The 16,873-nt window shown below is 37.0% G+C and overlaps 2 protein-coding genes across 2 annotated transcripts; one reads left to right on the top strand and one right to left on the bottom strand.

Annotated features, from left to right (window-relative positions):
- The first annotated feature begins 2,594 nt into the window (after positions 1 to 2,594).
- Positions 2,595 to 5,922, top strand: rbp4 (retinol binding protein 4, plasma). The gene is made up of 6 exons (XM_033984530.2): positions 2,595 to 2,651; positions 3,869 to 3,971; positions 4,055 to 4,188; positions 4,292 to 4,398; positions 4,670 to 4,882; positions 5,420 to 5,922. Exons 2-6 carry the CDS (start codon positions 3,870 to 3,872, stop codon positions 5,446 to 5,448), a joined length of 585 nt encoding a protein of 194 aa, XP_033840421.1. The 5' UTR covers positions 2,595 to 2,651; position 3,869; the 3' UTR covers positions 5,449 to 5,922.
- An 80-nt stretch (positions 5,923 to 6,002) lies between these two features.
- cep55l (centrosomal protein 55 like) lies at positions 6,003 to 16,470 on the bottom strand. Its single transcript, XM_055229623.1, has 12 exons — positions 16,416 to 16,470; positions 15,915 to 16,128; positions 15,719 to 15,826; positions 14,446 to 14,601; positions 12,329 to 12,385; positions 11,986 to 12,124; positions 10,969 to 11,099; positions 10,318 to 10,511; positions 9,176 to 9,299; positions 8,332 to 8,403; positions 8,117 to 8,242; positions 6,003 to 6,974 (listed from the first exon to the last, which is right to left on the bottom strand). The coding sequence occupies exons 2-12, from the start codon at positions 16,101 to 16,103 to the stop codon at positions 6,768 to 6,770; spliced, it is 1,503 nt and encodes a 500-aa protein (XP_055085598.1). The 5' UTR covers positions 16,104 to 16,128; positions 16,416 to 16,470; the 3' UTR covers positions 6,003 to 6,767.
- Positions 16,471 to 16,873: the final 403 nt, after the last annotated feature.

The raw sequence follows: 16,873 nt of genomic DNA on the forward strand, positions 1-16,873 counted from the left end.
GATGGGGCTGTTACATAACTGATTGAGTTCCAAAGAAAAAATCTGACTTTTTGGTTGATTAGCGGAAGTGGGTACTATAGTAAAAGTATGGCTGCGTACTAGAGCTGGGGGATATGGCAAGGCAAGGAACAAAGTAATTCAAAGTGCTTTACAAAATAAGAAAGGCAGTTAAATTACAATACAAGTCCTCACAGTGAGAGGGTTCATAAGGCACTAACATGTCGGAGATGTGCTGGGCCATGGAGAGACTTATACACAAGTAGAACTATACTGTCTACAAAATATACTGAAAAAAGGTTCTGGTGATATGCAGATCAATGATGTACTTTGGTCTTTTACTATAATTGAGAGAGAGAGAGGTCTACGGTTAAAGCATGTGGTTTGGAGCTGAGTTTGAACTTTGGAAGAGGAAATCTGTCTTTTTTGTGTTAAAGGGCATTGATTAAAAGTCTGTCTTGTTTAGGTTTATGAAATCAGTAAAAAAAGTTGAAATATTGAGATCTAGCAATATGAGAATTATTATTTTTTCCCGTAACACCCAGCCCTATATCAACCAATCTGTATAATCGCCACATTTTGACACATTTCTGATGAATTGCGAAAATAACATCTGATTATCAGTTTTGCGGTAATCCTCAAAAACACTGTGTTTATCATCTCAGTTTGTCAATAAATAGTTAACCATAAACACTATTTTAGAGACTGCCAATTATAGATTCATTCAGTATTGACTAGACAGCAGACTTACCACCACCGCACAAATCAACACACCTTTGGTATCACACTGTACACTGTATAATGTGTTTGCAATAGTTTCATCTGTGCTACCTCAACCCATGTGAGATTGTGTTGCTTCAGAAGACACAAATCAGAATTGATATCCTGTATTCCCCTATCTGAGCCGCAGCGCTGTGGGCTCTGTTAGACTGTTCAAAGATGCCTGTGCTCTCATGCATTGAGTTTTATTGATCGTTGGATGTTGACTTTAGCACTCTGCTCCATGTTTTATACAAACAGTGTATCGGGAGTTGTGAAGGAGTCCTTTGGCAGCATAATGAAATAAACAGCTGATGCAATAACATTCTGTACTGTCGGGAAGCACACCTACTGTTGCCTGTGCTGGGAAAAAGGCCTAAGATTATGCTAAAACGCTATAAAATGCGTTACATTGATTTGAGCAAAGCGTTTCACTTCCATTTGAGATGCCCAAACGCTGTACCTGTAGCGTGTGCACTTTGGAGAGGCACCGTTGCACATTTAGGTACATATTTTCTGGAATATGTCTTCACAGGTTACAACAAGCTACAATTGCTGTGGTATTTGGATAACATGTTCTGTAACTAGTGTTGTCACAAATCACAAAAATCAAACTTGATTTGTATTCTGCGGTGGATGAAGGAGTTGATTTTGTTACTTAAGTAAAAGTACAGATAAAGTACAAAAAAGTTACTTAAATGTAAAAGTATAACATGACAAAAATCTATTGAAGAAAAAGTATGTAAGTACCTGTTTAAAAATGTGTCAAATGTAACGATATTGATTCAAAAATTAGACATATTTTGGTCAACAGTAACAATACAAATCAGTTTCTCATGAATTTTGCATATTTATTTTTGTTTGCTCAAAGCCGAAGCTTGAACTAGAAAACTTTAGTCAGGATGTTGCCACAAACACGGTAAAAATAACTCCTCAAATCATATGAAGTACTTTTTACTTTTCTGTCAAGTTCAAAATCTAGTGAAGTAGAAAGTACAGATACTGCTGTCAAATGTAGTGAAGTAAAAGTAAAAAGCATTGACTGTAAAATGCACTTAAGTAAAGTACAGATACCTAAAAAATCCACTTGAGTACAGTTCTTTACTACTTTTATTTCATCATCTTTCACCACTGCAATAAACTAATAGAATAATCAAATTTTATTTAAAGATGCACCTTGTAACTTTTTTATGCAGGCCTACTTGTCTCCATGGAGATATTACTTTGCCTCCACAGTATGGCTTTAAACGTATCTATATCTATGTGGAAAAAAGGATGACAGAACTGTGCCAAGTTACAGATCTGTGGAGAAGAGACGGTAAGACTGTATGTTTCTCAAGGTAATTTTTGGGCAATAGAATATCTGTACTTGAAAGAATGCAAGATTAACTTTAATGCCATACTGTGGAATTTTCCCAACAGAACAATAACATCTCCATGGAGAGAAGACAGTGGTGAGTGCTCACCAGAAAAGTTACACAGTGCACTTTTGTTATAGATCTATAAATCCAAAACTATTCAGGAAATGTCCAGCTTCATCCTACACATGTTTTTTGCAGTATCAATACTTTTTTTTAAATGAGTATCTAGATTGGATATAGTTGTAGTAGCAATTAGTATCTGGGTTTCTTGCACCTTGTCCAGATGTTCCTAAGGTGATGTTTGTGCTTGTACTGTAATCAGAGAAAAAAAGAGGGGAGATCTTGGCCACAAATCAATTGCAGAGGGAGTTATGTAAAGGTTTGTCCAATAGACGATAGAGTTGCAGAAAAGGGGGGAGCTGAGAGGGTTATCCACCAGTTATTACGCAAGAACTCCATGCTCTTTATAAAAGCCAGACTCGCTCAAACCAAGGTCTGATTCCTAAGAGTGGCCCACCCCTGCTTGGTCTCCAGGTAGGTTTTGCATTTTGACTTTCACCACTTATATCATTTATTTAGTAACCACACTATTTACAGCCTTAATAAAGCATGACCTTAATTAATAATAAACAACTTGTTAATTAAGTATGATTCAGGTTTGGTAGCTACTTAATTAATGGTATGGCTTTAAACCCAAGTCACTCTTAATAAACTGTTTGTTCATTATGAATGAAGTTTTTGTCCATGCTTTATTCAGATTAATTAGGTGATGTTATTATAGTGATACCATTTATTTTAACTACTACTGTGACTGAATACTTACAGTGGCTACAGTGTGTGCTAAACAAATCTCTAAACGTGCTTCTGATATGGAATATTTTCACTATATGGGAAACAGACTGAGTAATCCACATAGCCTATGCAAAACACCAGAATATAGAATATATGTCCCAAGATATCTGTGAAATAATGGATTGATAGAATTGAAATTCTTTTCTGTTACTAATACTTAAACAGAAAAATTAAAGTCTGTCAACTGGACAAAAGTTTTAGAGTAAAAACCTTTGCCGCTCATTCAAGTGACTTCTTCAGTTCTGGTCAGATTTCTGGTGGACTTTGCCTTATCTAAAGGGAGGAGCTAACTTCACTGAAACTAACACACATATTTGTTTACTGTTTCTGTTTGTTAGTGTAGTCTATTGAAATACACAGTGTGAACTGTATCATGTATTGCATAATCATTCAGGGCCCTAATTGGTACTGCCATAGCCAGTATGCTAACAGGCGTGGGTGTACCTGTCCAGTTGACAGAATTGAATTTTTCTTTTGCCATGGATCATACCTGGATGACTGAGGGATTACACAGACTCATATATATTATGTCCAGCTCATAACATAGCTGTTCAATAAACAAACTTCAACATATAGTGCGACACTTCATGTTTCTTCTGTGCTGAATCTCTCCACGTTCTTGGCTCTTGGGCCAAGCGTGTGGTGAGATTATTGCCTTTTCCATATTTGAATTATAATCTATACAGTAATCACTGTGTTATTCTGAAGTTTAGATTAAATTCTTCTGTAACTAATGCAGCTGGTGTCTTGCTCTCCATAATTTTTATAACTCTGTTGTTCAATACCTTTTCATGATTTAATCTGACAAATGAGACTAGCTGATAAAACCCATTTTGACGGCTTTATATGTGGGTCAACTACAATATTTGTGCTGACATTTCTGTTTGTGTTCTGTGCAGAATGTTGCAGTACGTGGTTGCCTTCTGCCTCGTGGCTGTGTCCTGGGCACAGGACTGCCAGGTGGCTAACATCCAGGTCATGCAGAACTTTGACAGGACCAGGGTAGGTCGTGACTCCAATGACCAGTGTGTGTGTATTGGCTAAGGGTTAGTTTCACTTGAAAACTGTCTTTTCTCTTGCATTAGTACACAGGCACATGGTATGCAGTCGGTAAGAAGGACCCTGAGGGGCTGTTCTTACTGGACAACATTGTGGCCGTTATGAGCATTGAAGATGGTCAAATGACTGCCACAGCCGAGGGCAGAGTCATCATTCTCAAGTGAGTTCTCCTGCCTTTATTTGTCTGTGTGAACGTGAATATTTTACCAAAACTCATAAATAACCTTTAAACTTTAATTGCATACCCTCACTCATACTCACAGCAACTGGGAAACATGCGCTAGAATGATTGCCACCTTCCATGACACTGACAACCCATCCAAATTCAAGATGAAGTACTGGGGAGCAGCCGCCAACCTGCAGGAGGGATGTAAGTATCACACCTGCATAGCAACAGATCTACTAAAACGAATCATCTCGTGTTCAAGCAGTATCATTCTGTATCCTCATAACCCTCTTTTTACTCTCATGAATGCTCTTTACATTGTATTTATCTGTATTGCAAGTACAATACAGAGCAAATATAGCAGTATGCAATATTTGAAGTATAACACTAGCTGTTTTAATGTTACATATACATAAAAATCAACATAGTAATTACTTATTTTAATCTTAACCCTAACCTTATGCTTTGTTTTCAGATGACGACCACTGGGTGATTGACACAGACTACGATAACTACGCCGTGCATTACTCCTGCAGACAAGTCGATGATGATGGCACTTGCAAGGACAGTTATTCTTTCATCTTCTCCCGACATCCCACTGGACTGAGGCCCGAAGACGTGGCTGCAGTCACCCAGAAGAAAAGGGACATCTGCCTGCTGGGAAAATACAGACGCGTAGACCATACTGGTGAGTCCTGCCCGAAAACTCCACTTTTGTAGATCGTGCAGTGTACATTTTATGCAGTTAGAAATATGAAAAATCCCCAAAGGTTTATCCTGATCATTATTATTAGTGAGAAAATCCATTATCCTGTGTAATTATCAACAATAGCAACACTACAGACTTACAAAATGCACTGATATTATAGGAAAGTATAGAGAATTATAATGCTCAGCTTGTCACATATACTCAAGAAAGTTCAAGTACTACACAAAAGTTAAACAGGGTAGTCGTGGCCAGTCAAATGCTGTTTTACATCAGATATAAATATAATGTTGCATTTTTTAATGAACTATAAGTATGAGTACACAAGGGCTGATTTGTTTGCACTGCATATGTTGGCATATACACTCAAAAATGAATACATTATCAGAAAACAAATAATAAATAAATACGATTAAATATAAAGAGTTTCAGTTACATCCACATCTGCTTTTCATCCATTGTTTTAATACACTAATAGAGACAAGTTTAATAAAACATATGAATATTTTCTTTTTACAGGTTATTGCGCTACAGCACCTGCTAAGTGATTTGGGAACTCTCAGGAACATTCATTTTGTTTTACCTCTGGACTTTAAAACACTTACCATCACTGTGGAGAAAATAAAGCATTCCGGTTTCACGAACTTGTATCACTGTAAATAGAAGACTGGAGAAATTTGTCCACATTTTTACTGTTTTTCTGTCATTGGACTTTCCCTTTCTCATGTAAAACTCATACTATTGCACAGATGTCAACAAATCTTACATATATTGGGTTAATTCTATGGTTGTATGAGGTCAATGATGCATTTTACAATAAAATGTCCATGTTTTGTGGGATTACACATTCTAAACAAGTGCCAGTTTTCTTTCATAATCATACCAGTTTGTAGTTTGTCAACCTCGGTGGGATTTCAATTGGGCAAATTGTGTTTGGAACAGCCTGACAAACTGCTAATGCAAGCCCAAATTTTATGAGGAATATTTTATTTGTAAATGAAATAAAAGTATTGGAGGGAAAATGTTGATCTTTATTGCACCTTTTATACAGTACAGTAATACACTTTGAATTCATTATCAAATTACAACAGAATCTAATCAATAACATTGTAAAAACACAATTTAGAAACGTAAATCTACTTCATTTGCCTTGTAGAATACAGGTACTTTAGCCTCCTTTCTCCTTCGCCGAGACCTTTACTAATCCCCTCCTTTAAATAGTTTAGTACGCGGAATTAACTCAATGCAATCTCATTCCAGCTTTACCGGGCGGGAAGCAAGCTTGAAAAGTCAAGGTGGCAACGCATGTGGGATCTGAGCATAAGCTAAAGCAACATAAATATAATGGTCAAACACAAAATATATCCAATAGTTTGTTCATGATTTAGACACAAGGTTGCATAATGTTCCCTTCTTTGAATAAATAATGATTGATCAGTGATGTTTGCATTAAAATGTGGAGTGATGCTTACATAATAATAACACTTCAATGCATAAGAGTAAACATTAAAAAAAAAAAAAAAAAAAAAAAAAAAAATTAAAGCTCTTTTACCAAAATATGATTAAAAATAAAAAAATAAACAGCAGTTTACACCCAAAATAAATACATAGAAGATACAATATACAAAGCTTTACCAAGAGCTTTTAAAACATGGAAGTTTGTGTTGCTTTTCTAATATCATTTTCACTAATCAACCCAACTGAGCAACTTAAATATTACCAAAATACCAATTGTTTCCACATAATTAAAAGTTTAAAAATTAAAACATTTGAGTAGCTCAGAGAGTAACACCGAATCACAAATTGGGATGTTTTGGTTTGTTTTCTTGATCTCTACCAGTGCTGAATCAGGTCCCATGTTGCAGTTTCAGGCCATGCAGTAGTCGATGTGAGCCAGCAGCTCGCGGTGGCGGCTGGTGGGGTAGGGGGTGTGGCATTTGGGGCACTCCAGGAAGCTCTCGTCCAGCAGGCAGGTGACTTTAGATGGAGAGGTGGGTCCTACTGGGTCATCGATGGTGAGCCGCTCAAAACGGTTACAAGAGGACGGCTCGGAGAATCGAGCATTGCATGGTTTCTTAAAAAAATAAATAATAAATTAAATAAATAAAAACTGTGACAATATTAAGATGAAGTCACATTGTAATTATTAAGAATGTGTATAAAAAGCCAAATGATAAACTTTTTGGGCTTTCAGCATCTAAAGAGCTAGAGAGCAAAATCCATAGACCTAGAAACACATTTCGCCTATCAAATGTTAGAATAATAGCTCTGAAATAATCTTTTTTTTTTAAATCTTCATCATCAGTATCTTTCATACTTATGAGCCTGTATTAAAGGTGCACTGTGTAACATTTGGGTGTGGAGCTCACTGTCTACTTGTCTCCACTGAGATGTTATGGCTTTACTTGGATGTTTTTCAAGGTATTTTTTTAGCTGAAACATTCAATTTTTATAGGGTGGGGAGTTGCCCCTCCATAGATATGCCCTGTAACTTGGCGTGATGGCGTCACCTGCTCGTCTCCACAGACATACTGTGGAACATTCCAGGGGAAGTAATAGCTCCATGAAGCAAGCGGTGGATCCTGTAGCAATCAATAACGTAAAATGGCCAATAATGAAATGATTTTGATGAAGTTTAAATGTAATAAGTTGATTATGTTATTGGCTTATTATAGTTATTACATTATCACATCTTCCCAATAATTACTATATTATTGGCTGCAGTTGTTAAATGATCAGAGAAAAAAATATCTACATACCCTCTACCCAAAAAAAGATTTTTTTGAAGGCTGGCAAATGTTAAGCATTTGGAGGATTTTGGAAACAAAGTTTAAATGAATACATTTCCAAAATACTGCAGGGTACTATTGTAATGCATAATATTAGAAGGTTTGTACAGAGATTACCTTCAAACTGTGAAATTATTGCTATATTACTATTATAAGGCTGACATTATGAAAGATGTCAACATTATTCTCAGGAAATTCACCCTTATGCATAAGATAATGAATGCAGATTGCTGAAATTAAAACTGTAGATTAACCTCATCTCTGCTCTTCTTTAATGGGTGAGCGTGACATATTGAACCATTTGTCCTCAAAGTTTGCATATTAAAGTAGATGGTTACCCTTAGGAAACCTAACTAGGCATTAGGTTTTAAAGGGAAAAGATAAAAAGACTTAAACCAATATATAGATTTGTGTCAGCTGAACATACCGCAGACTCCAGTTTAGCAATCTGGTCACGAGCCTTCCGCAGCTCCTTCAGCACCTTGTGTAACTGGTGCTGCATGCTCTGCCGATCAATCTTTTCATTCTCAAACTCTTTAGCAGACAGTTGGATCTAAAAGAGGTAGAAAATGTTAAAATGTTAAGCTAAATGGAAGATAATTGAATATAATGTTAGCAATGTGCGGTAAAACGTTAGATTACCTGCTGTTCCAAAGCAGCAATTCTCACTTGCTCTTCTTTTTGGCTCAAGAGAGATTTCTGCAGCATATTGACCTGAGGAACTCAAAAAATACACAAAGTTAGGCACTTCATAATAACACTTATAGAAAAACAAAAATTGTCTGACAAACTGGCTCTGTGCTCAGCAATCACAGTGTCAATGCCACTACTTCCTTCTGTCCAATTCTATCTCTGTGGAGGTTTTTGCTGAAATTAAAGCTAAGACAGTGGACAGTGACTTAAATGTACATGTCTCTGACATGTTAAAGTCCAAATAAATGAGATGAAAACATCACTGGAGGACACCGTGTTTAGGAAGGCTGGTGTGTGTCTCAGTGCTAGCCCTATGGTAATTTTGAGGCAAATATTAAAACACCACAAGCTGAAATAATCTCTCATATAAAAAAACAATCGGAGAATCAATTTTAATGGGCTATTTAATTTTATTTTATACATTTGTTAAAAGTTAGCATTAGCTTTGAGACACAGTGAGCTAGCTAACATGCTGCTGTGCACAGAGCTTATTTAGAAATAAAGCTACATACTAATTACATTAAAATAGGCTATATAAATAAATAGAATAATGCCTTGTATTTTATAAAGCCCATATGTTTCAGGAAACTTTGCATTGCATTATTCACTAGCATCTGAGGCCACAGCTGCTTTGGAGTTGAAGGAACCACATTCATACATTGACAAGGTGGGTGTCTTGCTCAAGGACACAAAGACAGCAAGCACTGGTCTGAGCTGGGGTTGAACCACCAACTCATCTGTTTGTAGGTGAACATTCTTACCATTATTGTACAAATAATAATGGACTTTTCACCTGTAGAAGAAGCTCAGCCGATCTCTTTCTCTCTTCCTCGAGTCTCATGTCTGTCGTCTCCAGTTCAATCCTCATTCGGTCTGTCAGCTCGGAGGACACTTTTCTTTCCTCATTCACTGTATGCCTAAAGCAAAAATTATAAAGTTTAAAAAAAAAAAAAAAATCTTTAAAACTGAGACTGAAAATGCATTTGAGAGTGGAGCTGCAACTAACGATTATTTTAACAGTGAGCTAGTCACTGTTTATTTTTCCAATTAGTCAACTAGTCAAGCAATTATTTCTATTGTGTTTCATTTTATTCACACACGTTAACACACAAACCCTGCATTTCCCCCCCCCCTTTATCTTTATATATTCAGGGGAACCCAATGAGAGCACTTGGGCTCTCTTTTTCATGGGCGCTAGGGCTTAGGCAGTCATGTGATCTGGTGTTAAAGGCTCTGGTATCAATGATTAACAAGGAGGTTTTTGAAGTAGTCCCTTATAGATACATTTCATACAGTTCCGTTCTCTTCTAACAGACAGTGATGGTCAACCCACTTTTTCATAGAGACAACAGTGATGGGTTTCAAATCCATCACCTGTAATAAAATGAACGGTGGTGTGAAATAGTGGATCCAACAATTTCAAAGCAGAGGCCGAAGTCTGCATGTACACCACATCCACATAATCCAATAGGCTGTGTTCTTCTCTCAAACAGAAAACACTGTTCCACCTTACAATGTCATGTGGTAATAGAGGAAGTGATCAACTCTGTTTTTAAACTCCATACACCTTCATTATAAACACCTTATATACACCTTCAGCTCTGGAGATGTAAACAGACTAATAATAAAGGTTTACTCAAACTTTTTTGCATAATATAGGACCTTTTTAAATGAAGGCTGAAATATGATGTCTGAAGGCTTCGAGATGGAGAATGTTCACAAATTAACTGTATCATTAATAAAAATAATTTTATTCTTTGACATTTTGATTTAATATGGTTGCTGTCTTTGTTATAAAGTTCTTTTGACATGTGTTTCAGAGTGTGTTAAGTCCATATAATGTTTATTACAATAGCTGATTAGCCACAATTATTGTGATGAAGAGTTGCATCTCTATTAAACAGTAAGAATGATATGTTACAGTAGATTGTGTACCTGTTCCTGAGCTTCTCCCCCTGCAGCTCCTCTCTGGCCTCCCCCAGCTCTCTGTTCTTGACTTCATACTTCCTTTGCAGTGATGACATCTCGGTACATTTGATCTCGTAGCTGCTCTGCAAAGCTGCGATCTGGCTTTGGAGCCGAGAAACCTGCAGCTTTTGAGACTCCACTTCAGCTTGGGCCTTTGAGTTCTGCACAGTGACACAAAACCAATATTAATGCTCACAGGCATAATATGGGCATTCTTCATGAATGGTAAAGTTCACAATTAGGGGGCAAGAAAATCTGACCAGTGTAAAGAAGGGATGAATGAATGGGTCATAAGCCACAAGAAGATTAGTCAGTCACCTTTACAAGCTAGTTAAAATAGTAAAATGTTCACACTCCACTGTGATTGGTTAAAGCCACTGGTCATTCAGAGCATAACAGAGGCTCACCAATAGGAGTGGGTGGAAAATAGTGTCTATGTTTGAGCATAGACCTGCATTAAAGAAATAAATTGAATCACAATATAATAATTTCACCAATATAAAACATCATCTCAGGGATCAAATCGATTTTTATTGCCATAACACCTAGCCCTTGGTAAGCCTCCTAAATGTACGCAATACCTGGACAGTGCATGGTCCCAGGATAAAAGTGATTTACCTGTTCCTTCTGAAGCTGCAGTTCAAGTCGACTCCTGGAGACCTCATTTTTCTGTGTCTCTAAATCTTTCTGCACCGCTGCCAGCATCTGCTCTGAGTGCATCTTCTGATCATCATCCTTTGCTTGACCAGCTGTCCAAAGAATTTCAAAAGTGAGTTCAATTTGTATTTTTCCACCCACTTGTATTGTATTTGGCTTGCCAAATATACTCTAATACATTTGCACAGACACACTGAAAACACAGTTTGTTTTTCCCTTGTAGAGAGCATTCCAGAAACACCTTTCCTGTTTGTGCCTCGGGGAAGGATTGGTACAGCTATAAATCAGTTAGACTGTTTACATAGATTTCGCAACTTGCAAACGTACAACATAAACAGTTGACTGGTTTTTGACATCAGAGTCTTGCAACTAGGGCTGTTGAAAATTATTGGTCAAATAAAGATACGTCCTGTGCATCTACTCTTCTGCTTAAAAAAGAAGTGTGGTGTGGAAAAAGCTGTAAAAATTATTAAGATCTTATGCAACAACTACTATGTGTACAGAGAAATATAAGTAATGTGAAAAGGCAGATTAAACTGTCCAATCACTCCAAAAACTCCAGCTAACTTACTAACTTCTTTCCTTCCTTCCTGCTACTATAAATTCTTACAGTCCCATTAAAATAAAATTAATGTGCTACAGCCCTACATGAAACTAGAAATGGGTGATATATACCAAAAAGCAACTTGCTAAATAATCTTCCAAAATCATAAGACAATGTTTCTGCACTTCGTAGTTAAATTTACATTTTTGAGATACTTGAACCTCAACCAAGACAAGTACAGGCACAGTTTAGCACAATTTTGATGGACAGCCAAAATATCGTCTAAATATCTGCATCAGGATAAGCCCCAAAAATTATTGAGATGTTAGTTTTTAATCAATATCGCCCACCCCTACTTGGAACAACAAGAAAGATGGAGATGGTCAGAGCAGTGAGTTAGCTTCAGAGTGTGTGTAAATAATGAACCATCTCACCCTCTGAGATTGGTTCTGGCGTAGCTTGTTGCTGTTTGGCCAGCTGCTGCTCCAGCTCTCGAGTGCGGGCCAGCACTGACTGCACATAGGCCTCTCTCTGCTGGTCGTACACCAACCACTGCTGGTTCTTCTCAAGAGCCTGCCCCAAAAAACAAACATTTATATTAAAATGTCTGTAAGTAAGGAAAAATGTAAACCAATAGAACCAAACTCTTATATAAGATAAGGTTTTGTCGGATTAAGATCTGAATGTGGCAAATTCAGTAATCTTTGCCATGGTAAGGCATTTTTTTCACAGTACAAAATAGTGTGATATGATTCATGATTGAATATTCAAACCCACATCTTTCAGTTGTTCTTGCACCAACGCCACTTCTGCGGGAGGCGCCTGTTTTCCATTCTGCAATGAAGACATAAAAAGCACATTATAATTTAATATAGTTTTAAGTGATGAAAGAGAGATTCTTAACAAGAATAGGTCATGTGACTGAAACCCATGGCTAAAATCAAAGAATATTTAACATTTATAAATCACCACATGGACTTAGCATGTACAACATAGAACCCAATGTTAAACTAAATACATCCATGTAAAATATTATTAGTAATGAAGGGCTGTGTGGAATAGCATTTTTTTTCCTTTTACTGATTGATGTTTTAATAAAATGTATTATTTTTATAAGGAAAACCAAATAAAATACTACAAATCTGAACATTTTAAAATGGCTGATATGTAGTTAATGTCAGTTAAAATGCCCTAAACTGATAAAGAGATTTGCAAACTATTTGATTGCACTTTTATTAACTGCACAACTATATGTGACACTGACCTTCATTTACATAATTACTTCACTTCTGTGCCATATCCTTCGATGCCCTTGGTCTTATCCTGTTCCTCAACAACAGTCGAGGAACAGGATACAGTCCTGTAACCCCCTCAACAGCTCATAATTCTGTCTGGACCCGATGGTCCAGAGGTCACGACATCTAAGCCTTTTACTGCCATAAGCCCCTAAATGATCATCTCTAACCTAAGATAAGCAGCACCACAACAGACAAACATCATGGGCTTGACAACTTTTCCAGATGGTTTTAAATGTATGGACACTTAAGCTGTCAGAGCATCATATTTGAAACGGCAAAGTGCAAAGGTGAATGTGTCAGGTTATTGGATTATTTCTAGTAATGCGAGTGCAGTGACACAAGTTTGTGGAGGGGGCTCAGAGGATGGAGAGATGAGCATGAGACAAAGACTACATGAGAAAAGACACTTGGAATTAATATAGATACCATGTCTGAAGCAGAAAGTGCATGAAAAGTCACCATTTGCAAATCTCAATTATTATTAGCAGCAATTTCTTAAGCAATAACTAAATGTCCCTTTGTCTCCATGGAAACCTTCATATAAAACTATTTATTTAGACCTCTACATGCATGTTCTGAAGTGCAAGAGATTTACTGGGTCAGATTTCAGTCTTATTGCCCTTGAATAACCAAATGAACTGTGTACTGAATATTACTTTTTTTCCCCCCAAAAATCATTCAGCCCATCTATAATGTACCTCCAACAATAAGAAGCAAGTTTGTATTTTATTCTATTTGTATTCTACTCGCCATTCTCCAATTTGAGTGAGTATGAAAAGACTATATTGACATATTTGCAAAGAGTATAGTTAGGGTATAAAGTGGCAAAGGCACATACATGGTGCATTTAGAAATGTAGTAGCCCTAAATTTGGAATGGTGGAAATGAAAAAGAGTGAGGTATTAAACAATTAAACAGAGTCATCGCAGAGACAGCTGAGTAAACGCTGGGCCACAGAACATCATCATTACAATTAGGCTGCACCAGGGAGATGATTAGAAGACCAAATGAGGAAACAAGTCCACAGTGCCATCTACTGCTGTATTGAGAAACTGCAGCTGGAAACAAAGGTTGTCTTAAAAAAATTAGCAAAACAAAAAAAGAAAGCATATAAGAAAAGAAAGTGTATAAAACATCTTTCAGTATGACAAAACAGTTGGTCATTTTGATACTGACTAAAACTCTTTAATTATTTACTTAGTAAATGCATTTTTCCTTTGAACTTATATGTAATAAAAACTGATTATTTGATTTCATTGTAGTGACATAATAAAATGTAATCATTGAGATTATATAACCATCTTCAACATAAATATGTAGATTACTTATAAACACAAAATCATGTATTGTATAGAAATAGATATTAACTAATTATGCTGTATTTGCCCAAGATTCTACTTTCACACTCCATCTGTACAACTACATGAACATGTACAATTTGTACAGGCCACTATGACTTGTCATGGACTGCTGTAATTTCAGTCATTCACCTCATGAATTAACAATGTAGTGGCACTATATTGACAGACACTGGTCTCATGTAATAACCTCTTTAGAAAGTGAGCTGTGGACAGGTCTGAAAGTTTGCCAACTTACTACCAGCTGTGTTTCCAGGGACTGGCAGTGTGCGGAAACTGAGGCCAGCTTGTTTTTGAGGTTCTCCGTCTCCTGTGAAACACTCTGGAACAAGGCATCTCTCTGCTCAGCCTCCTTCCTCCTCTGCTCCAGCTGGGCCTGCAGTGAAGCCACCACCTTAAAAAAAATAAACAAATAAAACACAATATCAAATAATCACCAGCTACAAGATCTGGGGAAAGGCTGTGTCAAGTGAATTTGGGGAACGTTTGTTAAAATTTGTCTCCGCCCCCTCCTCCTCCTCTCTCTGCAATTATGGCTGCTTCATGTGCAGATTACATAGCAGGAAGCCTGCTGACATTACCCACCCAGAAGCTCTTGTTTTGCACTTCTGTTGACGACTAATGAGGAAGAGGCAAGTGTGATTATATATCCCATCTCATATTCTATTTACCAGCATGCCATTCCCATGTTATTCCTGCATTTCAAGTTAATTGTGAGACAAACCACAGTATTATTTATGAAACAATAGAACCCCTATTACATAGGCAAGCTACAAGCCAAAAAATGTTTATTTGATCCACAAATAAAAGCTGAAGCATTTGTATAAATGTGCACAAATAAATCAATTGTGTAAATGTATTTCAAATGAGATTTTGACAATGTCAGTGCAGTAGTTTGTATATAAAACCACATAGGTTTAATGACTTTGTCTAATTATTATTAACCATGGGACATTTATTTAATACTTAAACACCTCACTAATAATGCATTATATACAAATAAAAATAATTTGTAACTTGGTGAACTTTGTGAACTTGCACTTGTAGCTGTATATTTTTTTTTTTTACTTTCAGATGTCAAGTAAATAAACCATAAATAGATTTGAAACAATTATATAAAAGTTCACCAGTAAAATTGAAGTGCAGAGCACTGGGGCCATGTTTGTGGCTAAACTTCTTTTCGGCTGAGCTGCTGTCAAAGGCGAGATAGAAGTCATTTCCCACCAACTGTTACTGTGGCAGCTCGGTGAAAAGCCAGCGTGATTTGTTTCTTCTTTGACAGTTGTCTGCTGCCATCCATACATACATGCAGCATCATGCCGTCAATACCACGGCAAAGAGAGACAAAATTTCACAGCAGAAAAGCATAGACATACATCTTAATCACTGCCAACTGTCACCTATTTTTGAAAAAGAATAATGTTTACAAAAGCCTTCAGTGTGGACCTATTGCACCAGTCCTATTGCATTTTATTATGGATGCATTTCTCCTGTCACTAGTGCGCACATACCTCTCCTCCTCGAGCTGTCAGCTGCTGTCTCAAAGTTTCAAGTTCCTGCTCTTTGACCAACAACTGCTGGTTATTTCTCTCCCGTAGTGTCTCCAGAGAAAGGATCCTCTAAGGTCACAAAGACAAAACAAAAAACAAAAAAATGTAAATCGTGCATTCGCAAAGAGGAGACAGGATGAAGCTGGGTTTCCTGTACCTCCAGCAACTTGCTTTTATCCGAGTCAGGTGGTCGGATGTGTCGTTTGGCGAGTTCATCAATCTTTTTTTTGAGGTGAGCGTTTTCCTTTTTCATACGATCCAACTCTGCTTCAACTTTGGAGGAAGAACTGCTTGATTTGAAGCCCAACTTGGACACAATGGTCTCTTTGGCACCTTTAGATGTCATGGCTGGAGCTGATGTGAGAGACTGCCTAGAAAAAAAAGCATTGTTCCAAAAATGACAGCTGCAATTGCACATATTAAGAAAAAAAACAAAAAAACAAACATTGAACGACTTGCAAATCTGCTGCTTATAATATGCAAACATTTAGTGACCATGATAAAAATATTAGACTGTGCCAACATAAACTGAACTCTGAACTAGACCAGATAAAACAATAAAATGACACACTTATTTGTTAATTTATTAGAAAGACTTATGATTAGAAGACTATGCAATCGGTAATCGCTAAATATTGTTAGAAAATGCAAGACTTACAGAAAAAATGGACTGTAGATCGAGAGATGAGAGACACCCGTTGACGATGACAACAAGACGGTTTCTTTCGTTTCCTGAAGTTTGAATTGCAGCGCGCTGACGTCACGTCCGTAGGGGTGCGTCCGTTTTCCAGACTCTCGCAGCAAAGACGGGCGGGGTGAGTATAAACAACTATTTTACGCCGCAAATATTTAACAAATTTTACCCAAGTACACACTTAAAGCCCGGAAATGTATTTAGTATGAATATTATGTCAGATATACCTATATATTCCATGGTTCATTGAGATCAATCATTACCGGGATGCCCTTGTTAAAGATGAAACCAGCACTGGAGACCAAGCCCAAAACAACTGGTTATTCTAGTCAAGTCTAAATTGTAAATTGGTGTACATTATCATACCACCAAGGCTTATGTGTGTGCAGAATCCAGTGCTTCAGGTTTATATTATCTCCATT

This window comes from Periophthalmus magnuspinnatus, chromosome 19 (assembly GCF_009829125.3).
Source record: "Periophthalmus magnuspinnatus isolate fPerMag1 chromosome 19, fPerMag1.2.pri, whole genome shotgun sequence".
NCBI classification, from domain to species: Eukaryota; Metazoa; Chordata; class Actinopteri; order Gobiiformes; family Gobiidae; genus Periophthalmus; species Periophthalmus magnuspinnatus.